Here is a 23,878-nt window from a genome sequence, read left to right on the forward strand (position 1 = left end):
CGGGGAAAAATCAGCACACAAAAGGTCAAAGTCAGTAAAGCAGTCACGAAACACAACAATCAGATAATCCTCCACAATGGCCAAACCCACAGGCTGCTATTTATAGCAGCCTCCCTAATGACCACAACCCCACCCAGCCACAGGTAGCCTCATTTTCTTTGATAATAATCTCTCAGTTGTTGTTGCCTATGCATCGCTCTCCGCATGCGTGGCTGTATCATTAACTCTTGTTCCGAATCCAAGGAGGAGCTAGATAATTGATCTCCTTCTGAGCTGTCTGCCACACTCTCCTCCTCCCTGTCACTCATGTCTTCTTGGTCAGAGGAGCCTTCATCAGCAGATTCCACCGGGGGCAAAACAGGCCTGCAGCTTGTGGATGTCTCCCCCACATCCACAGTCCTTGGGGAAGGAGCTGGGCCAGAGCTAACCACAACAGATGGTCAACTAAAATATATTGTAGTGTCACCCAGATTTATTAAAAATGAAGTCAACCATTTCCCTAGACCAGGGGTGTCCAACTCAATATCATTGATGGCAACATCAGGGCTGTGATTGACCTTGGGGCGCTGAGTGGGCATGGCCAATTGGCTGAGTGTGGCCAACTGGGGGGCATGGTAGGATTGATGCCACTCGCTGGGTGTGGCTAACTGGGTGGGTGTGGCCAGCTTGACACCACTCCCCAAATTGTCTTCTGACCAAGGATTCCACAAACCCCGAAGCATACTCCTTGTTCTGACAAAACCCTCTTTTTTATTAAGTTACTGTGAGTTCTTCTCATTCACATCCAGCCAAGTCTTTCAAGGGTAAATTCACAGTCGCAGACCTTATCTGGCTTGGAGATCTGCCAGGCCGATAACTTCAAAACTTGCCAAGGCGTCTCCGAGACTCAGGAACCAATTAAGTGAACTGATTGTCTCTTGCAAACTCCCATCTCCTTTCGCTCCTCTTGTATTCGCTGTGGGAGGGGCTATTCAGCATCCACTTGTGGCCTTACTCCCAAGCCGACCCTTGGGTTGACTTTACATCACATCATGACAGAGTAGCAAAACTACCCTATAGCAAAAAAAAAAAAGGATGTAATTTTTGAGGTAGGTCATAAGTAAACCTTTGGGAGGTAACTTATGCCTAGTTTTTGTTATACAGTGATACCTCGCCTTACAAACCCCTCGTCATACAAACTTTTCGAGATACAAACCCGGGGTTTAAGATTTTATTGCCTTCTCTTCCAAACTATTTTCACCTTACAAACCCAAGCCGCCGCCACTGGGATGCCCCGCCTCCTGACTTTTGTTGCCAGCAAAGCGCCCGTTTTTGCACTGCTCGGATTCCCCTGAGGCTCCCCTCCATGGGAAACACCACCTCCAGGCTTCCGTGTTTTTGCGATGCTGCAGGAGAATCCCAGCAGGGGAATCCCAGCACTGCAAAAACGGGCACTTCGCTGGCAACAGAAGTCCAGAGGTGGGGTTTCCCAGTGAGGGGAGCCTCAGCAAAATCGCCAGAGGTGGGGTTTCAAGGACTTCCGTGTTTTTGCGATGCTGCAATTTTGCTGAGGCTCCCCTCACTGGGAAACCCAACCTCCGGACTTCCGTTGCCAGCGAAGCGCCTGTTTTTGCACTGCTGGGATTCCCCTGCTGGGATTCCCCTGCAGCATCGCAAAAACACGGAAGTCCAGAGGTGGGGTTTCCCATGGAGGGGAGCCTCAGGGAAATCCCAGCAGCGCAAAAACGGGCGCTTCGGCTGGCAAAAGGGGTGAGTTTTGGGCTTGCACGCATTAATCGCTTTTCCATTGATTCCTATGGGAAACGTTGTTTTGTCTTACAAACTTTTCACCTTACAAACCTCGTCCCAGAACCAATTTAGTTTGTAAGACGAGGTATCACTGCTTGCCTGGATGTGAGCAGACTTTCCTAAACCTCCACAAGTTTCCTTGCCATCTCTTTCCATCGGCAGGAAGGACGTGGAAAGAACAGATACCCAAACAGTTTGTCTATAAGCCACAATCCACATTTAGAAACATAATGTCATTTTTTTTTGCCAGGCAATTAGTCTCTTGCAGGAGCTTTAATTATGGAAATGCATTAAGTTGGCAGACAATGGTACCTCCCCCTCCCCCAGTGCACAATTAAAGGCTGTTTTGATCGTTAAAAGTTGCCACTTAACAGGAGGCTGAAAGCCCACGCATGTAATTACGTTTTGTTCTGACCTGGCAGAGAAAATAGTCCACCTGGAATGAATTTTGCACATTCAGGGATGACATGCAACATCCTTGGTTTAAACAAAGCTAGTATAATTGTTTTCGAAACATCAGAGGTGAACCGGGGTTATCCAACTGAAAATATTTACCGCGATGCTAAATTTGCGGGTCGTGTTTTGTTATCTCAGGCCTATTGGAAGGACAGAGTAGTTATTTTTTACAATTTAGAGAAGATGAGAACAGAAATAAACATGCAGTGGTACCTCTACTTAAGAACACCTCTACTTAAGAACTTTTCTAGATATGAACCAGGTGTTCAAGATTTTTTTTGCCTCTTTTTAAGAACCATTTTCTAGTTAAGAACCCGAACCGGGAAAAATTTCCCAGGAAATTTGAGAGTGGCACTAAGGCCCGGCCAGTTTCATGCCATTCCCCCTGGGTTTCTCTCTCTGGTGCAGTGTATGGGAGGCAGCCTCATGCTGGGTGTATGGGAGGCGCGTGCTCCTCCTCGCCGCCTCAGAATCCTTCTTTTTTTTTTAAGCCTTAAACTTTTGGATTTTTTTGATTCCCCTCCCCTCACCTTCTTCCTTCGGCAGCGACTCTCCTCCTCCTCTTCTTCCTCCTCCTCCTCCCACCCAAATTCTGAGCTTTTGTTTAGTTTCAAAGCGGGGAAAAATCAGCACACAAAAGGTCAAAGTCAGTAAAGCAGTCACGAAACACAAGGATCACATAATCCTCCACAATGGCCAAACCCACAGGCTGCTATTTATAGCAGCCTCACTAATGACCACAGCCCCACCCAACCACAGGTGGCCTCATTTTCTTTGATAATAATCTCTCAGTTGTTGCTGCCTATGCATCGCTCTCCGCATGCGTGGCTGTATCATTAACTCTTGTTCTGAATCCAAGGAGGAGCTAGAGAATTGATCCCCTTCTGAGCTGTCTGCCACACTCTCCTTCTCCCTGTCACTCATGTCTTCTTGGTCAGAGGAGCCTTCATCAGCAGATTCCACCGGGGCGGGGCAAAACAGGCCTCCAGCATGTGGATGTCTCCCCCACACCCACAGTCCTTGGGGTAGGAGCTGGGCCAGAGCTAACCACAACAATTGTATTGAGAGATATTGACTGATTTGAATGTGTATGACCGGACTGTTTAACTCGACTGTGCTATTTCTAAAGTCAACACTAATTGAACTTTAATATATGTGTTTTGCATGACTGAATAATTATTCATCTCTCTTGGGTATCTGCTGGAATTCCACATTTTCCCCTGTGCCTGTCCTTGATCCCAAAAGGTTCTGCACACTCCCTAACACCCTTATTTTTCCAACCTGGCAGGTGGGAGATCAAATTATTGAAATCAACGGGGACACTACGAGAGACATGACCCACACCAGAGCAATAGAACTCATCAAATCCGGTGGCCGAAGAGTACGGTTGTTACTAAAACGTGGAACCGGACAGGTCCCAGAATATGGTGGGTTTCTACTTTTTTTATTATTATCATTATTATTGTTGTCGTGGTGGTGCTGGTGGTGATGATGGTGGTTGTTGATTAGTGGCCCTTACCTTTCAAACTACCTGTATTGTGCTTGGTGTAACATGGATGTAACGCTGCAAAAAGGTGGGGGAGGATGTTTGTTTGTGTAGTGGAGCTTCCGCTTTGTCTCCGTCCTGAAGGAACGTTCCAGAAAGACGTGGTCTTTCCAAAACATTCTTTCACCCCCTGAGGAAAAAAATATATGGATGTGGTAGAAGAAAGATTCATTTGTAAACCTCCCCCCGACATCTGGACCCAACTCCTTTCCATCCTACTCCTATAGTAAAAGTAGTTCCCCCTTGGGCGTCCTCCTACTGGTAGTCCTCAACATACAAAACTCCTACTCCTATTACTACTGGTAGTCCTCAACGTACAAAACTCCTACTCCTATTACTACTGGTAGTCCTCAACGTACAAAACTCCTACTCCTATTACTACTGGTAGTCCTCAACATACAAAACTCCTACTCCTATTACTACTGGTAGTCCTCAACATACAAAACTCCTACTCCTATATTACTACTGGTAGTGCTCAACATACGAAACTCCTACTACTACTACTCCTATTACTACTGGTCGCTCTCAACATACAAAACTCCTACTCCTATTACTACTGGTAGTTCACAACATACAAAACTCCTATTCCTATTACTACTGGTAGTCCTCAACATAGAAAACTCCTACTCCTATTACTACTGGTAGTCCTCAACATACAAAACTCCTACTCCTATTACTACCGGTAGTCCTCAACGTACAAAACTCCTACTCCTATTACTACCGGTAGTCCTCCACATACAAAACTCCTACTCCTATTACTACCGGTAGTCCTCAACATACGAAACCCCTACACCTATTGCTACTGGTAGTCCTCAACATACAAAACTCCTACTCCTATTACTACCAGTAGTCCTCAACATACAAAACTCCTACTCCTATTACTACTGGTAGTCTTCAACGTACAAAACTCCTACTCCTATTACTACTGGTAGTCCTCAACATACAACACTTCTATTGCTAACTGAGACCGCCGTTAAGTGAGTTTTGGCCCATTTTACACCTTTTCTGGCCATGGTTGTTAAGCGAATCACAGCAATTGTTAATAACCCAGTTGTTAAGTGAATCTGGCTTCACTTGTTGTCAGGAGGTCGCAAAAGGGGATCAAAGGACCCCAGAACACTGCAACCGTCATAAATATGAACCAATTGATAAGTCTCCGGATTTTGATCACATGACCATGGGGATGCCATTATGGTCGTAAGTGTGAAAAACGGTCATGTTATTTTTTGCAATGCTGTCGTAACTTCAAGCAGTCATTAAAAAGTGATTGCAATTTGAGGATTGCAGATACTATTCCTGTGACGGCGAACCTATGGCAGGTGGCACACGGAGCCATATTGAAGGACGTGTGAGGCAATCCCCTAGGTCAGTTCCAGCATGCATACGCGTGCTAGCCAGCTGATTTTCAGCCTTGGGGGAGGTCTTTTTGCCCTCTGGATGCTTTAGTAGACTTCCCTGAAGTCCCGGAGTGCAAAAAAACGGCCAACGGGCAAATCGGAAGTTCAGTAAAATAGACTTCTGGTTTGCCCGTTGTGCTGTTTTTCACACTCCAGGGCTTCAGGAAGCTTCCCTGAAAGCTCCGTGAAAAGCAGCACAACAGGCAAACCAGAAGTCCATTTTTCTGAACTTTTCAGTTGTCCGTTTGGGAGTTGGCCTGGTAGGCCTGTTGGGCTGTTCTTCCCTCTCCCCAGGCTTCAGGAAAGCCTCCTGAAGCATGGGCATGCCGAAAAATGGCCCAACGGGCCAACCGGAAATACGAAAACAAAACAGAAGTGGAGCTGCCTTACTGTTCTGGTACAAGTTCAACTTTTCCCAGTCAGATAATTCAGCACGAGATATCACAGATCATTTTATTACAGGCATTCTCACAATAACTCACAGTTATGATGCAATTCTTATGCAGTATAATCTTTCCCATTGTGCAGGTAAAAAGAGATAGAATTGACCCCGGCTCTAGGTGTAGCATCTACATGCTGGCTGGCTTAGTGAGTGAAGACAAAGGACCCACTGGAATGTTCTCTCCAATTACCCCTCATCCCGAGTCAGAGCCAATAGGAATACACAAATGTGGTCACATGTAAAACTACAGTACCCAGAGTGCAATTTCACTACATTTCCCGTAATGCAATACCTTAAAGAAACATGCCTAAATACAGTCCAACTATCTCTGTCTTTGGGACAGCACACTTACTACTTACCTTCAGATAGTTGCAATCTGGCCTTGCATACATCAGCCCATTTCTTCTGAAGGGCTCTGCAGCCGATAACAGAACTCTGGATCGAGCCAGAGGCACCCCTGATATGAGTGACGTTGAACCCAGCTAGCTGCCCCCCAGCACCTCCCGAAGGCAAATAAAACCCTGATGCGGCCCTTAATAAAATTGAGTTTGACAGCCTTGCCCTACACCGTTTCTGACAGATAAGAACATAAGAACCTAAGAAGAGCCATGCTGAGTCGGGCCAAAGCCCATCGAGTCCAGCATTGTGTCACACAGTGGCCCACCAATTGTCCATGGGGGTCTTGAGCAGAAAGAGAAGGCAAGACCCTCCCTTTCCCTTGATCCCCAACAAATGGGACCCAAGGGAATCCTGCTTGTCTCAACCAACATAGAAGCAGCACTTGGACATCCGTTTCAATAACCACCGATACACTCGTGTTCTGTCGGGCTCTCTGGTAGACTCCTCCCAAAAATTCACAGGTACAAATTTCAGACACACACACGTTTGAAAATTCAAAACAATGTTCTTTATAATGAAAAGTCACTTAAACCAAGCCCTCTTTTGGTATAGCAAAGAGCACTCGTCTCCAAACAAACTGATAATTTGTACAAGTCCCTTATCAATTCTGTGATACTTAGCTTGCAGCTGTGAGGCAATTCACAGTCCTTCTTCTTTCACAAAGTGAAACACACTTTGCCCTGCTTTAGTTTCAAAGCAGGGAAAAATCAGCATACAAAAGGTCAAAGTCAGTAAAGCAGGCACGGAACACAAGGATCAGATAATCCTCCACAATGGCCAAACCCACAGGCTACTATTTATAGCAGCCTCACTAAGGACCACAGCCCCACCCAACCACAGGTGGCCTCATTTCCTTTGATAATAATATCTCAGTTGTTGCTGCCTATGCATCGCTCTTTGCATGCGTGGCTGTATCATTAACTCTTGTTCTGAATCCAAGGAGGAGCTAGATAATTGATCTCCTTCTGAGCTGTCTGCCACACTCTCCTCCTCCCTGTCACTCATGTCTTCTTGGTCAGAGGAGCCTTCATCAGCAGATTCCACTGGGTGCAAAACAGGCCTGCAGCATGTGGATGTCTCCCCCATATCCACAGTCCTTGGGGCTGGAGCTGGGCCACAGCTAACCACAAGAACTCGGCATTCATGAATCTATCTAATCCTGCCTTGAAGCTATCCAGGCTGACAGCAGTCCAATCTCTCCTTGAAAGCTTCTAGTGATGAAATTCTACCTTAACTATCAAAATGCATCCTATTATTTTTTAGGATGGCGTTTTATGAATAAATCTCTCCCGCTCCCACTTTTTTACGAACACATTTGCCTATAAATTTATTGGGAAAAACCCTGCTGGTTAATCAGTTGCTGACGTAACAACTCCTTTCTACAATCAAATATCTTGCAAATGTTTTCATCCGCAGAGGTTCCCACAATGTCTATTTTATTTCTCTTTCGATGCTTGTTTGGGAACTTGCTAGACCGTGGTTCTCAACCTTTCTAATGCCCCGACCCCTTAATACAGTTCCTCGTGTTGTGGTGACCCCCAGTCATAAGTCTAATGCCAATTCTTCCAACAGAGCTTTAAGCTGATTGGCAGGAAGGTCAGAGGGACACACCCACTGTCAACACCTGATGGGTTGGATTGTAAAAATATATTCCAAGGCACCAGAATAGAAGCTTTAGTTCCTAACACCAGGTGAAATTTGTCTTTTCCCAGGGTCTTAGGGTCCTGACCCCCAGGTTGAGAACCATTGTGCTAGACTTTTTCCTGGGGCTTTTATTGGTTTTTATTTCACAAGAGATTTTTTTAAAAATTATTTGATTTTAATTGCTTTCAATGGGAAGGGTAGTAGGAATATACAGTGGTACCTCATCTTACGAACGCCTCTTCTAACGAACTTTTCATGATACGAACCCGGTGTTTAAGATTTTTTTGCCTCTTCTTCCGAACTATTTTCACCTTACGAACCCAAGCAGCTGCTGCTGGGATGAAGGGGTTTCTTTTTTTCCCTTTTTTGAAGAAAGAAAAGGGAGGGGCTGCTTGGGGGAGGAAAGATTTTGCAGAGAACAACGTGCTTGCAAAGGCACTGAAATGGTGTCTTTTGAAGAAAGAAAAGGGAGGGGCTGCTTAGAGTAGGAAAGATTTTGCAGAGAACAACGTGCTTGCAAAGGCACTGAAATGGTGTCTTTTGAAGAAAGAAAAGGGAGGGGCTGCTTAGAGTAGGAAAGATTTTGCAGAGAACAACGTGCTTGCAAAGGCACTGAAATGGTGTCTTTTGAAGAAAGAAAAGGGAGGGGCTGCTTAGAATAGGAAAGATTTTGCAGAGAACAACGTGCTTGCAGAGGCACTGAAATGGTGTCTTTTGAAGAAAGAAAAGGGAGGGGCTGCTTAGAGTAGGAAAGATTTTGCAGAGAACAACGTGCTTGCAGAGGCACTGAAATGGTGTCTTTTGAAGAAAGAAAAGGGAGGGGCTGCTTAGAGTAGGAAAGATTTTGCAGAGAACAACGTGCTTGCAAAGGCACTGAAATGGTGTCTTTTGAAGAAAGAAAAGGGAGGGGCTGCTTAGAGTAGGAAAGATTTTGCAGAGAACAAATATTCATTTGGAACCTGGAGTTTCTTCTCTGTGGTGTGACGCATGAAATTATGGCGGTTTTTCTCTTGTATGTGTCCATCTGTGTGTAAACCCGTGCATGCTAAAATGTTAATCATTGGTCTTCCTTCGTCATATTGCAAGAGATAACTGCAGATTTCTTTTTTCCAGAGGGAATTATTATTATTTTTTTAAAAAAGAAGAAGCTTGTTGCTTGGGTAAATTTCAAATTTTCAAATACATTAACCCACAGAAAGAAAAGGAGTACAGTATTTGAATCCAGATGGTCCCAGTAATGGGCAGCCAAACTTTTTACTGCCGCACTGTGGGTGTGGCTTATTTTGTGGGCGTGGCTTAATGGTCATGTGACTGGGTAGGAGTAGCTTGCCGGCCATGTGACCAGGTGGGAGTGGCTTGAACGATCATCGTTCAAGTGAACTGTTAAGTCCTCGACTTACAACCTTACCAGTGTCGCTCGCTGGGGTGACAATTGGCTTCATGTTTCCCGCGCTCTCCTTCCTGGGTTGTCCCCCCCACCTCAGGCAGGGTAGCTAGCTGAACGGGTGCTGCCAGAAGCATAAATGCTGCCAGCGCCGCTTCCACCCACGCCTTCTGATTGCACCTCAGGCAGGAGGTGGCTGCGTGAGGCTGGAGGAGAGCCGGGCAGGAGAGAGGGAAGCTCATCTGAGGCCAGGAAGGAGGAAAGAGGAAAAAAGCAAGGAGCGCAGACCCAGCAGCAGCAGCAGGGGGAAAAAGAAGAGTTGAGCTGAGACCAGTAATCCCGGAAGTGACAGCCGACGATCAGCTGGAGCTGCGCACGCATCTTCATTTCCACCGGTGGAACTGTGTTCCACCCCATCCTGCCTGCTGCCCACCCCTGGATGGTCTCCCACTGCGTTTGCCCCCCGTCCGAGCAGTAGCCCAGCCCTGGTTACAGCCATTGATTTAGTGAACATTCTAGTGAACATACAAAGTTGCAACATCACTGAAAAGAGTGACTTACGTTACAACCGTTTTCCAGGGTTATACGAATTCAGATGGCAAAACTTACTTAACAAATGTTTCACTTAGCAAAAGAAATTTTAGTCCACAGGTGAGGACTACCTGTACATAAAAATCCTGTTTTAAACCTCCGTTATGTTCCAGTAGATTAACAACAGATGTCTACATAACAATATCCAAAATGCTTTAAGAAGCATATTTGATGACTGATAGCATTAGCCAAGGACTGATGTAATTCAAACAAGATTTTAATTTTAGTGGTGTTTTTCTTCTGATGGGTTTGTTTTATATATATATATTAAAAAGAGACACGTATAATTGTGTGCAGGGAACAGTAACATTAAAACGTCCACATTCAGTTTTCCATTTTAGGTGACCGCCGTCTCAGGGGCTATTTTAGAAATAAGCAACAGAATTAAGGCTAAGTACACAAATTAATTGAACTGTCCATCTCTCTGCTCTAAAATAACCAAATTAAAAAGGCTCTTAGGACTGATCAATTTTTTAAAAAAAAACCCTGAAAATTGACATGGGTTTATTATTGTACTATTTTTCAACAAAACAGTAACAGGCATTCATCTGAGTTTATTGCATTACCGAACAAGGTAGGAGAGAATCACTCGGAATGAAGTCATTTTAAACTTATTCAAACACAGACAGACAGACAGACAGACAGACAGACAGACAGACAGACGAATGCATTTGAAGTCACACATTTAATTTAATAATAGTAATAGTAATAGTAATAGTAATAGTAATAGTAATAGTAATAATAATAATAATAATAATAATAATAATTATTATTATTATTATTATTATTATTATTTCAATACAACTCAGCAAACCAGATCACTATGCTGGATTTCATATTTCATCACCAGTCGGGCGCTTCCCAAGCACCTAGGACTGCGTGATGTAGCGGCAAATTATGTTTGCCGATCCCAGTAAAGCGGCCTTTTGCAATTGACAGATGGAGATTTTGTCAATTCCGATGGTTTTCAAATGTCCGCTGAGATCCTTTGGCACCGCGCCCAGCATGCCAGCTGATTTTCTGGTATCTGTTCCACATGCACGGAGGGAGGGGCGCTTGTGGGAGATGTGTGTGAATACATGGGGAGGGCTCATGCGTGCATGTGTCAGGGTGGGGGGAGCATGGAGAGTTGCCGGCACCCTCCCACAGCCCATTTTTCACCTCAGGAAACTGAGGGAGGCATGCTAGGCCCAAAACAGGGTGTGGGGTTATGGTGACCCTCCCGCAGTCCATTTTTCACCCCAGGAAGCTGAGGGAGACATTTTAGGTCCAAAACAGGGTGTGAGGGTATAGTGACCCTCCTGCAGCCCATTTTTCACCACAGGAGGCTGAGGGAGGCATGCTAGGCCCAAAATAGGGTGTGGGGATATGGTGACCCATCTGTGGCCCATTTTTTACCCCAGGAGGCGGAGGGAGGCATGCTAGGCCCAAAACAGGGTGTGGGGATATGGTGACCCTCCCGCAGCCCATTTTTCACCACAGGAGGCGGAGGGAGGCATGCTAGACCCAAAACAGGATGTGGGGGTATGATGACCCACCCGCAGCCCATTGTTCACCACAGGAGGCTGAGGGAGGCATGCTAGACCCAAAACAGGGTGTGGGGATATGGTGACCCTCCCGCAGCCCATTTTTCACCCCAGGAGGCGGAGGGAGGCATGCTAGGCCCAAAACAGGGTGTGGGGATATGGTGACCCTCCCGCGGCCCATTTTTCACCCCAGGAGGCTGAGAGAGGCATGCTAGACCCAAAACAGGGTGTGGGGGTATGGTGACCCTCCCACGGCCCATTTTTCACTCCAGGAGGCTGAGGGAGGCATGCTAGGCCCAAAACAGGGTGAGGGGGTATGGTGACCCTCCTGCGGCCGATTTTTTACCTCAGGAAGCTGAGAGAGGCATGCTAGGCCCAAAATGGGATGAAGGGGCACACACATGCATGGGGGGGGGCAGGGTGAGGGGGCACATGACAATGTGTTGGGGAACACAGGGGTCACATGTGCATGTTGGGCTGGGGAGCATGGGGGTCATGCATGCATATGCAGGGCAAGGTTTTGGGATGTGTATGTCACACACGCATTGCATTATGGGTCTGGTATGCATACGTGCACACTGTCACGCTTTCAGCAGGCAATGAGAAAAAGGTTAACCCTCATTGTCCTACAAGGTTGGCCGCTCTCCGTTTCTATAAAATGACATTTAGATGGAGTTAAAAGGCTGTATTGTGCCTGAGGGAAAACGAAGTTGACAGACTGCCGTGAAGAGAAATATTTAAAAGGATCCTTCGGAAAGTCAAATTCTCCGTGACAATAAACATTAGAATTCCCATTTCAGTCAGAAAGGCCATCTCTTCCTCCGGCTCCAATTTCAAACAGGCAAAACTGAGGAATTAAAAACCATTTGTTGTTGATTTTTCCATGCAAGATACAAGGACTGAGCTGGTCACAAGAAAAGCTTCTGGTATTCAAAATTCAGCAAACAAAGATAATTGTGAAGATTATGAACCTCAAAGGAGGTGAAATATAGATTCATCCAAAGCAGTTAATCTTCCAAAGATCTAAAATAGCCATAAGATCTCAAAAAGCCATAAGAAACTAGGGAAATCATTGTTAGACATTCTGATTAAATAAAGCTTTATTGCTCAACTAAATGCCGTAATAGGAAACAGGAAGTTCTATTAGAACAAAAGAATATAGTGTTCTGTCGGGCTCTCTGGTAGACTCCTCCCAAAAATTCACAGGTACAAATTTCAGACACACACACGTTTGAAAATTCAAAACAATATTCTTTATAATGAAAAGTCACTTAAACGAAGCACTTTTTTTGTATAGCAAAGAGCACTCGTCTCCAAACAAACTGATAATTTGTACAAGTCCCTTATCGGTTCTGTGATACTTAGCTTGCAGCTGTGAGGCAATTCACAGTCCTTCTTCTTTCAGAAAGTGAAACACACTTTGCTCTGGTTTAGTTTCAAAGCGGGGGGAAATCAGCACACAAAAGCTCAAAGTCAGTAAAGCAGTCATGAAACACAACGATCAGATAATCCTCCAAAATGGCCAAACCCACAGGCTGCTATTTATAGCAGCCTCACTAATCACCACAGCCCCACCCAACCACAGGTGGCCTCATTTTCTTTTATAATAATCCCTCAGTTGTTGCATCCTATTCATCGCTCTCCGCATGCGTGGCTGTATCATTAACTCTTGTTCTGAATCCAAGGAATGTCTTCTTGGTCATGTCTTCTTGGTCAGAGGAGCCTTCATCAGCAGATTCCACCGGGGGCAAAACAGGCCTGCAGCATGTGGATGTCTCCCCCACATCCACAGTCCTTTGGGCAGGAGCTAGGCCAGAGCTAACCACAACAATTGTGAAGATTAATAATCTCAATGGAGGTGAAATATAGATTCATCCAAAGCAGTTAATCTTCCAAAAATCTAAAATATCCGTAAGATCTCAAAAAGCCATAAGAAACTAGGAAAATCATTGTTAGACATTCTGATTATATAAAGCACCATACAGAGCAAACAAAGAACACAATCACCATGTGCTTTACTGCTCAACTAAATACTGTAATAGGAAACAGGAAGTTCTATTAGAACAAAAGAACATAGATATATCATAGATCCAAATTTGTAAATGTTCTGCCATCTATTGGTTGAATACCACTATAGTTGTTTTATTTATTTATTTTGTCCAATACATAATGAGGGTTTTAGTGGGTATACAGTGAACCCTCGAGTTTCGCGTCCTCAAGTATCGCGAAAGGGCTATTTCGCGAGTTTTCAACCCGGAAGTAAACTCCACCATCTGCGCATGCGTGCCCTTCCACGCATGCGTAGATGGTGGAGTTTCCCCGCCGGGCAGAGGCTTCCCTGGGTCTTCCCCCTCTTTCTCTATGTTGCTTCTTCCTCTCTCACACTCTCTTCCTCCCTCTCTCATCTCTTTCTTTCCTTCTCTCTCTTTCTCTATCTCTCCCCCTCTTGCTCTCGAGCGGCCGCCTAGCAGCTGATCTGCTCGGCAGCGCAGCAGCAGCGAGGAGCCGAAGATCTTCGGCTCCTCGCTGGTGCTGCGCTGCCGAGCAGATCAGCTGCTAGGCGGACGAAGGAACCTTCCCTGGGTCTTCCCCGCCCGGATCTTCGGCTCCTCGCTGCAGCCGCGCGCCCCTCGCCTTCGCCTCACCTGGCGGGCGAAGGAGGGCGCAGCTCCGGCCGCTCGCCTCGGAGCCGGTCTGCCTCACTGCCTCCAGTCCGCGGCAATTCCCCTCAGCACGCTGCCGGATCCAGCGGGGGAGGGGGGGAAGCGAAGGCGCGGCGATGGGCAAGGGCTGTCAGTGAGCCTTCTCCGTCCCTTTCCTGCTGCACCGGTCTGGGGCCAAGTGGGCGGGGGGGCGGTCGGGACCTCGCCTGTCTCCGCCGCCCGCATCGCCCCTCCGGCGGGCCGGCCTCCCCCGCCCGCCTCTGCTGCAGCCGCCACCGCCTCCCCGACTGGCACAAAAGGGCCCCGCCCGCCCCGCCCCGAAGCTTACCTTGCGGCGGGATTCCCTCCCCCCGCAGCCAAAACTAAAAGCCTGTCTCTTTTTTTTCTTGCGGCGAGCCCAAGCCGTTTCTCTCTCGACCGCAGCCGAGCTTCCCTCGGCCCCCTTTGGCCCCGTCACCTCCTCCCCGCCTGCCTTTCCTCGCCAAGCGCACGAAAAAAAAGAGAGAAGGCTTCTACCAGAAGCCGGGTGATGGCGGAGGAGCTCCGAAAGCTGGCTAGCGGCTTTTCCCCCGCAAGAGATCCTTCATGCCCCTGCCCGCCGTCCCCGGCTTCTGGTAGTCGGGGAGGCGGCGGTGGCTGCAGCAGAGGCGGGCGGGGGAGGCCGGCCCATCGGAGGGGCGATGCGGGCGGCGGAGACAGGCGAGGTCCCGGCCGCCCCCGCCCGCTTGACCCCGGGGGGCTGAAGGGAGCCGGGCGGGGGAGGGCGGGGGCTACTCGGTTCTTCCTCAGCCGGGGGTAGCCGGAGCGCCGGCCAGGCGGGGGCGGGCGAGGCGTGGCAGGGGCTGCGGGGCGCGCCGGGCTCCAAGTTGCCGCGCTGCCTTTGTAAACCTGCCCGAACGAGGGAGACGAGGGAGCCCCTTTGTTGGCCGGCGGCCTGGCCGGCCCTTGGCGCGCGGTGCCTGCGGGGACTGCTGCGGCGGGGACTGCCCACTGCCTTCGCCCAGACCAGAGAGGCGTCGCTCGGCTGGGCTGGCGGATCCGCGGAGGCGTCGCCGAGGCCGGGCTGAGCGGCGCTGTGTTGGGAGCCCGTGCCGTGGGAGCGGGCAGCTCGGCCTCGCTGCGGCGGCGACGGTGGCTTTGCGGGTCCTCGCTGGCGGCCTTTTCCCTCCTCCCGCCGGGCGGAGGAGGCTGCGGGGCTTTCTAAAGGGAGGAAGAACTTGCTATCGAGCCTGCTAATGAAATCCAACCGGCGGAGGGTCTGAAATTCCACCCGAGGGGAAATGGGGGAAAAAAGCCCAGCTGGGAGCGTGGCGCCAGGCATTGTTCTCCGGACCCCGCCCGCAGCCTGGAAAGGGAAAGGGCCGCCGTGGGTTGGATTTCATTAGCAGGCTTGGGAAGTGGAGCTGGCAACGGCGGGTGAAGGGCGGGCGGCGGTGGAAGTAAAAACACCATCTGCGCACGCGCGGATGGTGTTTTTACTTCCGCACCGCTACTTCACGAAAAATCGATCATCGCTTGGGGTCCTGGAACGGAACCCTCGCGATGATCGAGGGTTCACTGTATATCTATATACACATAGTAAAATACATGATGAAGGTTATAGAGGAGATACTCATAGTAAAATATAACTAAGAAATAATAGAAAAGAAGATATAGTAATAGAACACATCAATGAAAGAATAGAAGAAGAGATATAGGAATAGAAGAAAGGTATAGGAGATATAGGAGAGCAATAGGACGGGACGGAAGGCACTCTAGTGCACTTGTACTCACCCCTTACTGAACTCTTAGGAATCTGGATAGGTCAACCATAGATAATCCAAGGGTAAAGTCTTGGGGGTTTGGGGATGACACTACAGAGTCCGGTAATTTATTTATTTATTTATTTATTCGTTTTTTTATGCCTTAGACTCAGGGCGGCTTACAACATGTTAGCAATAGCACTTTTTAACAGAGCTAGGCTATTGCCCCCACATTTTACCCATCTCGGAAGGATGGAAGGCTGAGTCAACCTTGAGCCAGTGATGAGATTTGAACCGCTGACCTTCAGATCTACAGTCAGCTTCAGTGGCCTGCAGTACAGCACTCTACCTGCTGCGCCACCCGGGCTCTCTGCATAGAAATTGCATAGAAATAAATTCCAACAGAGAATTCCAACAATTAACCATGGTTATCCGTTCACAATCATGGTGAAGAAAGGATCTAGACATTCTCCTGTCTACAGGTAGTCCTCCTCTTACAACAGTTCATTTAGTGACCGTTCAAAGTTACAACAGCAGTGAAAAAAGGGACACGATATAGTTTTTTTCACACTTATGACGATGGCTACATTCCCTGGTCAGGCAATGAAAATTCAGATACTGACTCGGTCATGTTATCCTCTCCGGTGACTTTCCGAGCAGCAAAGTCAATTGAGAAACCAAATTCACTTAACGGCCGAATTACTAATATATGTTGAGGACTGCCTGTACAGTGATACCTCGTCTTACAAACGCCTCGTCATACAAACTTTTCGAGATACAAACCCGGGGTTTAAGATTTTTTTGCCTCTTCTTACAAACTATTTTCACCTTACAAACCCAATGCTGCTGCTGGGATGCCCCGCCTCCAGACTTCCATTGCCAGCGAAGCGCCCGTTTTTGCACTGCTGGGATTCCCCTGAGGCTCCCCTCCATGGGAAACCACACCTCCGGACTTCCGTGTTTTTGTGATGCTGCAGGGGAATCTCAGCAGCACAAAAACGGGCGCTTTGCTGGCAACGGAAGTCCAGAGGTGGGGTTTCCCAGTGAGAGGAGCCTCAGTGAAATCGCAGCATCGCAAAAACACAAAGGTCCGGAGATGGGGTTTCGAGGACTTTGGTGTTTTTGCGATGCTGTGATTTCACTGATGCTCCCTTCACTGGGAAACCCCACCTCCGGACTTCCGTTGCCAGCGAAGCTCTCGTTTTGGCGATGCTGGGATTCCCCTGCAGCATCGCAAAAACACAGAAGTCCAGAGGTGGGGTTTTCCATGGAGGGGAACCTCAGGGGAATCCCAGCAGTGCAAAAACGGGCGCTTCGGCTGGCAAAAGGGGTGAATTTTGGGCTTGCACGCATTAATCGCTTTTCCATTGATTCCTATGGGAAACATTGTTTCATCTTACAAACTTTTCACCTTAAGAACCTCGTCCCGGAACCAATTAAGTTTGTAAGACAAGGTATCACTGTATATCTGTTACTGAAATATGTCTGCAATTCTCTTTCCTTCGTTAATTGTCTGCATGCCTCTTTGTCTTATCTATATTAGGAAATAAAGCTGGCTATTGCTTATAAATGTCTCTTCTAATCACGCAAAGCTTTTTTTGTTGTAGAATAATAATAATAATAATAATAATAATAATAATAATAATAATAATAATAATAATTGTAGTAGTAGTAGTAAATGATTAATTATGTCTTGATGTTACTGCTTTTGTTAATTCTAATGATTGGTCCTAGGCTGTTCCTCCCCTTCCTTTAGGAACGCTATCTTCCAGTGTGTCCATGTGCATGAAAAATGACAAGCATGGTTCTCCATATTTCTACTTACTGGGCCATCCTAAAGATACGGTGTGTAACCTCTGCCATTTGCTAATATACCTTGACAGATTTCTCTTTGCTTTCTTTAATGGAGCTTTGTCTAATTGCTCATAACCCTTTAGTTAGTTAGTTAGTTAGTTAGTTAGTTAGTTAGTTAGTTAGTTATGTTTTGTTTTGTTTTATTTTATAATTTAATTTAATTTAATTTAATTTAATTTAATTTAATTTAATTTAATAATTTAATTTAATTTAATTTAATTTAATTATTTAATTTAATTTAATTTAATTTAATTTAATTTAGTTTAATTTAATTTATTTATTTTATTTATTTATTTATTTTATATTTGTTTGTTTGTTTGTTTGTTTGTTTGTTTATTTAGATTTGTATGCCGCCCCTTTCCGTAGACTCGGGGCGGCTCACAACACTATAAAACCAGTTCATAACAAATCTAATAATTTACAATTTAAGATTTTTTTTTTAAAAAAAAACCCATTATTAAGCAGACATACATACAAGCATACCATACATGAACTGTATATGCCCAGGGGAGAAATTTCAGTTCCCCCATGCCTGACGACAAAGGTGGGTTTTAAGGAGTTTACAAAAGGCCAGGAGGGTAGGGGCAGTTCTAATCTCTGGGGGGAACTGGTTCCAGAAAGTCGGGGCCGCCACAGAGAAGGCTCTTCCCCTGGGGCCCGCCAACCGACATTGTTTAGTTGACGGGACCCAGAGAAGGCCCACTCTGTGGGACCTAATCGGTCGCTGGGATTCGTGCGGCAGAAGGCGGTCTCGGAGATATTCTGGTCCAATGCCATAAAGGGTTTTAAAGGTCATAACCAACACTTTGAATTGTGACCGGAAATTGATCGGCAACCAATGCAGACAGCGGAGTGTTGGTGTGACATGGGCATACCTAGGGAAGCCCATGACTGCTCTCGCAGCTGCATTCTGCACAACCTGAAGTTTCCGAACACTTTTCAAAGGTAGCCCCATGTAGAGAGCATTACAGTAGTTGAACCTCGAGGTGATGAGGGCATGAGTGACTGTGAGCAGTGAGTCCCAGTCCAAATAGGGCCGCAAATGGTGCACCAGGCGAACCTGGGCAAACGCCCCCCTCTCCACAGCTGAAAGATGGTTCTCTAAAGTGAGCTGTGGATCAAGGAGGATGCCCAAGTTGCGGACCCTCTCCGAGGGGGTCAATAATTCTCCCCCCAGGGTGATGGACGGACAGGTGGGAACCTCCAGCATCTCATAGCAGTGATGAGGAAGAAGAGACTTGTCCTCTTCTTCATGCACAAGCCTGCATAGCTGCCAAAAGGCAGGATTGGTTACTCCAGAGGAGGTCTCCTCGGGAGTAAGACTTGGAGCTAATTGGCCACTCCCTAAATCTACTTAAGGAAAGCCGGGGCAGTTGAATCTCTGCAGCAAATGATGTTTGAAATTCATGTGGTTTGTCCTGTCTGGAAAATCTCTGCTCTGCTTATCTGCTTTGGTTTGTTAGTTGAGGACAACTTCTGGGCATTTTGCCAAACTTCCCGAGCTATCAAAGACTAATTGCTATTCTTTGGTTTAAGACTTTCTGAGCTTATGCCACCGGTTAGTGATGACTAACAGTTGAGCTTTTGCAAGAAAATACTGTTTTGAGGTTTGTGTGTGTGTGACCTCTACTAAGACAGTTATTAGCAGTCGGTGATTGATTAAAAATAAGTTCAATCAAACTATGTTTTCTGCAAGAAAACAACCAAGTTCAGAGAACATCAAGGACACCTGAAAAAAAATTCTTGTTCAGAATCCAGGGATGATACAGATGATTGATCTCCTCCTGGGCTGTCTGCCAAACTCCCTCTTCCCTGTCACTCACGCTTCCTTGGTCAGAGGAGACAGATTCTACTGGAAGCAAAACAGGCCTGCAGCATGTGGATGTCACCCCCACCTCCACCTCCACATTCCTTGGGGCAGGAGCTGGGCCAGAGCCAACCGCAACAGTGCAGCGGGGTTCTAGAGTTCCACAGGAAGTATACCGTTAGCGGTAGTAAGTGGAATCCGCCCCTGGCAGGAAGTGAGTGGAGCATTCTGGGCGGGTCGACAGAGTGTCGTAGCCTCCTGTCCCCACTACTACTGGTTCACAGAACTGGGCCTAACTGGGAGTAACCCACCGCTAATCTACAGATGTTAACTTAAGGGGTTTGATTTTACTAAATCCTTTTTTTCCCTCCAAACATTATAAATTGATTTGATGCTAGGTTAACCATTATGCCAAGTCCTCTATGGAGCGGAGGGATTTCGATATCCTTTGGATGATTTATTAGAAACATAGAAACATAGAAGACTGACGGCAGAAAAAGACCTCATGGTCCATCTAGTCCGCCCTTATACTATTTCCTGTATTTTATCTTACAATGGATATATGTTTATCCCAGGCATGTTTAAATTCAGTTACTGTGGATTTACCAACCACGTCTGCTGGAAGTTGGTTCCAAGGATCTACTACTCTTTCAGTAAAATAATATTTTCTCATGTTGCTTTTGATCTTTCCCCCAACTAACTTCAGATTGTGTCCCCTTGTTCTTGTGTTCACTTTCCTATTAAAAACACTTTCCTCCTGAACCTTATTTAACCCTTTAACCTATTTAAATGTTTTGATCATGTCCCCCCTTTTCCTTCTGTCCTCCAGACTAGGCAGATTGAGTTCATTAACTCTTTCCTGATACGTTTTATGCTTAAGACCTTCCACCATTCTTGTAGCCTGTCTTTGGACCCGTTCAATTTTGTCAATATCTTTTTGTAGGTGAGGTCTCCAGAACTGAACACAGTATTCCAAATGTGGTCTCACCAGCGCTCTATATAAGGGGATCACAATCTCCCTCTTCCTGCTTGTTATACCTCTAGCTATGCAGCCAAGCATCCTACTTGCTTTTCCTACCGCCCGACCACACTGCTCACCCATTTTGAGACTGTCAGAAATCACTACCCCTGAATCCTTCTCTTCTGAAGTTTTTGCTAACACAGAACTGCCAATGCAATACTCAGATTGAGGATTCCTTTTCCCCAAGTGCATTATTTTACATTTGGAAACATTAAACTGCAGTTTCCATTGCTTTAACCATTTATCTAGTAAAGCTAAATCATTTAACATATTACAGACCCCTCCAGGAATATCAACCCTATTGCACACTTTTAGACCTGTAGCATTAAAAAATAAACTTTAAACTTTTTTATTGCTCATGTTGTTTTATTGTATGTTGAAAGAAAAATAAAGAAAAAATTTATACCCGGAAAAAAAAACCCCTTTATCTGAGATTTAACTGTACTTTCATTTCTGCATGTTGCCACTTCAATTGCTAACTTCCTCCTTCAGTTCAGTTAATGCAATAGAGTCATTGATGGGCTACATGTTTCTTTAGATGCCATGTTGTAACCGAATATATAAATTATTGAGTTTGTTGGAGTTCTTTTATATTCCTCTCATGATTCTGTTTTTTTAATTGGTGCAGTATAAGCTTCCTTGGGCAATTATGCATTTCATTCAAGGTTAACCTGAGATTAAAATTCAAAGGAAAATTAATGAACATTTATCCTGGGCTTTAAAAAAGACGATCTGAATTCAGCGTATTATATGGGGAAATAAAAGCGAAGAGAAGATAAGGAATTAATTTCTTTTTTAAGAATGCAGATTTAAAATAAAAAACAATGTATGTAAAAAATTTATGGACTGCTCCATTTCATGCAACCCAAGAATATTTCGTTCTTGTCTGATCCGAAGAAAAGATTAGAATTATCAGAAATTATTCCATTGCTATTTACACACACACACACACACAAAGAAACCAGGATATGTATTTAACCATTATTCAAAAGTTTTGTCAAATTTCTATCCTGGTGTAATATTTTAACAAAGATATAGTGCAGATTTGAGGCAGTGTATGAAAAGGGTTTTTTCTTTTTTTAAAAAAGGATTACTCTCAGTCTAGAGAGATTTGCAAATGTTGTAAATAAATAACATGTATAAAACATCCTTTTTGAAAATATGTCACTTTGAGCCCAAGTTTGTAAACAAAAAGAAGATTAGAGAAATGTGTTGTGGCATCAGCAGGATCTGTCTTCAAATCAGTAATTCACGTCTTCCCAAAACGTCTTCTGAAGTTGTAAATTACATTTACATAATGGACATTTTGATAGGCCGCTCATTCTTATTCTATAAACCTAAATTATTAACAGAGGCGGCAATAACAGACAGTGAAAGAAATACTGTGTATTCAGTAGTACTACAGTAATACAGTGGTACCTCTAAGTAATTCGTTCCGGGATCAGGTTCTTAAGTAGAAAAGTTTGTAAGACGCAATTTTTCCCATAGGAATCAATGTAGAAGCAAATGATTCGTGTGATTGGGGAAATCACAGGGAGAGTGGAGGCCGTGTTTCCTCCCAGGAGATTCCTAGAGAGGCCCCACAGAGGCTTCTCCCCGCCTTTTCCAGCCCTGTTTCCTCCCAGGAGATTCCTAGAGAGGCTCCATGGAGGCTTCTCCCTGTCTTTTCCAGCCCTGTTTCCTCCCAGGAGATTCCTAGAGAGGCTCCATGGAGGCTTCTCCCTGTCTTTTCCAGCCCTGTTTCCTCCCAGGAGATTCCTAGAGAGGCCCTACGGAGGCTTTCCCCCATCTTTTCCAGCCCTGTTTCCTCCCAGGAGATTCCTAGAGAGGCCCCACGGAGGCTTCTCCCTGCCTTTTCTAGCCCTGTTTCCTCCCAGGAGATTCCTAGAGAGGCCCCACGGAGGCTTCTCCCCGCCTTTTCCGGCCCTGTTTCCTCCCAGGAGATTCCTAGAGAGGCCCCACAGAGGCTTCTCCTTGCCTTTTCCGGCCCTGTTTCCTCCCAGGAGATTCCTAGAGAGGCTCCATGGAGGCTTCTCCCTGTCTTTTCCAGCCCTGTTTCCTCCCAGGAGATTCCTAGAGAGGCCCTACGGAGGCTTTCCCCCGTCTTTTCCAGCCCTGTTTCCTCCCAGGAGATTCCTAGAGAGGCTCCATGGAGGCTTCTCCCTGTCTTTTCCAGTCCTGTTTCCTCCCAGGAGATTCCTAGAGAGGCCCTACGGAGGCTTTCCCCCATCTTTTCCAGCCCTGTTTCCTCCCAGGAGATTCCTAGAGAGGCCCCACGGAGGCTTCTCCCCGCCTTTTCCGGCCCTGTTTCCTCCCAGGAGATTCCTAGAGAGGCCCCACAGAGGCTTCTCCTTGCCTTTTCCGGCCCTGTTTCCTCCCAGGAGATTCCTAGAGAGGCCAAACATAGGCTTCTCCATGCCTTTTCCAGTCCTGTTTCCTCCCAGGAGATTCCTAGAGAGGCCCCACGGAGGCTTCTCCCCATCTTTGGGGACCTCTCGCAAGGTTTTCGTCACAGCTGATTGGATCTCTTCTATGGGTTTATTTATTTATTTAATTTATTTATTCGATTTTTATGCCGCCCTTCTCCTTAGACTCAGGGTGGCTTACAACATGTTAGCAATAGCACTTTTTGACAGAGCCAGCATATTGCCCCCCCAACAATCCTGGTCCTCATTTTACCCACCTCGGAAGGATGGAAGGCTGAGTCAACCTTGAGCTGGTGATGAGATTTGAACCACTGACCTTCAGATCTACAGTCAGCTTCAGTGGCCTACAGTACAGCACTCTACCTGCTGCACCACCCCGGCTCATTTTCCTTTCAGGGCTGCCTTAATTCGTGGGAACCAAAAGAAGACTGCTGGGGCGATGTCAGGATTATAGGGGGGGGGGCAGCGTTGGCACCTGGTATTTGGCCAGGAACTCGCGGACTTGTAGCACGTTGTGGCAAGGTGCGTTTTTTGTCCATAAAAGAGATCCAATCAGCTGTGACGAAAACCTTGCGAGAGGTCCCCAAAGATGCCTTCCAGGGCACGTACCGGTTATGGCAGAGTCACTGGAAAAAATGTGTAGAGGCCCAAGGACAGTACTTTGAAGAATTTTAACTGTTTGTGCAAATCTGTTCAATAAATTACTTTTATTGCATTACTTTTGGATTGCACCCTGTATGCACCATGTGCATGCGCAGAAGCAAAACGATTGGTGAAAATTACTGAAATCTCACTTGTGCATATGTCCTCATGTGACATTTGGCTTCCGACACATGTGCAGAAACTGAATCTCGCGCTGATGTGCGTCCATCCACCACATGCGCACGCATCCATGCCAGTCACCAGGAGCACTCCGGTAGTACCGGCAAAGAGGAACCCCCTCCTGGTAATAACCTTTTCCCTTTGGGTGAGCCAACCCCTTTCTTCAATGCCCCTTCCAAAAGATAGCCACAGGTGATATGATTGTGTTCAGTTCTGGAGACTTCACCTACAAAAAGATATTGATCAAATTGAACATGTCCAAAGACGGGCTACAGAAATGGTGGAAGGTCTTAAGCATAAAACCTATTGGGAAAGACTTAATGAACTCAGTCTGGAGGACAGAAGGGAAAGGGGATCATGATCAAAACAT

General features: G+C 46.2%; 1 protein-coding gene across 14 annotated transcripts in view; it reads left to right on the forward strand.

Annotated features, from left to right (window-relative positions):
* The window catches only part of MAGI2 (membrane associated guanylate kinase, WW and PDZ domain containing 2), a 526,993-nt gene that overhangs the window by 498,203 nt on the left and 4,912 nt on the right, over positions 1-23,878 (forward strand). For 10 of the 14 annotated variants that reach the window (XM_070755140.1, XM_070755141.1, XM_070755134.1 and 7 more), the window contains one exon: positions 3,533-3,671. In XM_070755140.1, coding sequence (XP_070611241.1) covers positions 3,533-3,671 — 139 coding nt within the window. Of the gene's footprint in view, positions 1-3,532; positions 3,672-17,312; positions 17,424-23,878 lie in introns of all 14 variants that reach the window. The other 4 variants (XM_070755143.1, XM_070755147.1, XM_070755145.1 and 1 more) reach the window with 2 other exon arrangements.

Source organism: Erythrolamprus reginae, chromosome 6 (genome assembly GCF_031021105.1).
Source record: "Erythrolamprus reginae isolate rEryReg1 chromosome 6, rEryReg1.hap1, whole genome shotgun sequence".
NCBI lineage: Eukaryota > Metazoa > Chordata > Lepidosauria > Squamata > Dipsadidae > Erythrolamprus > Erythrolamprus reginae.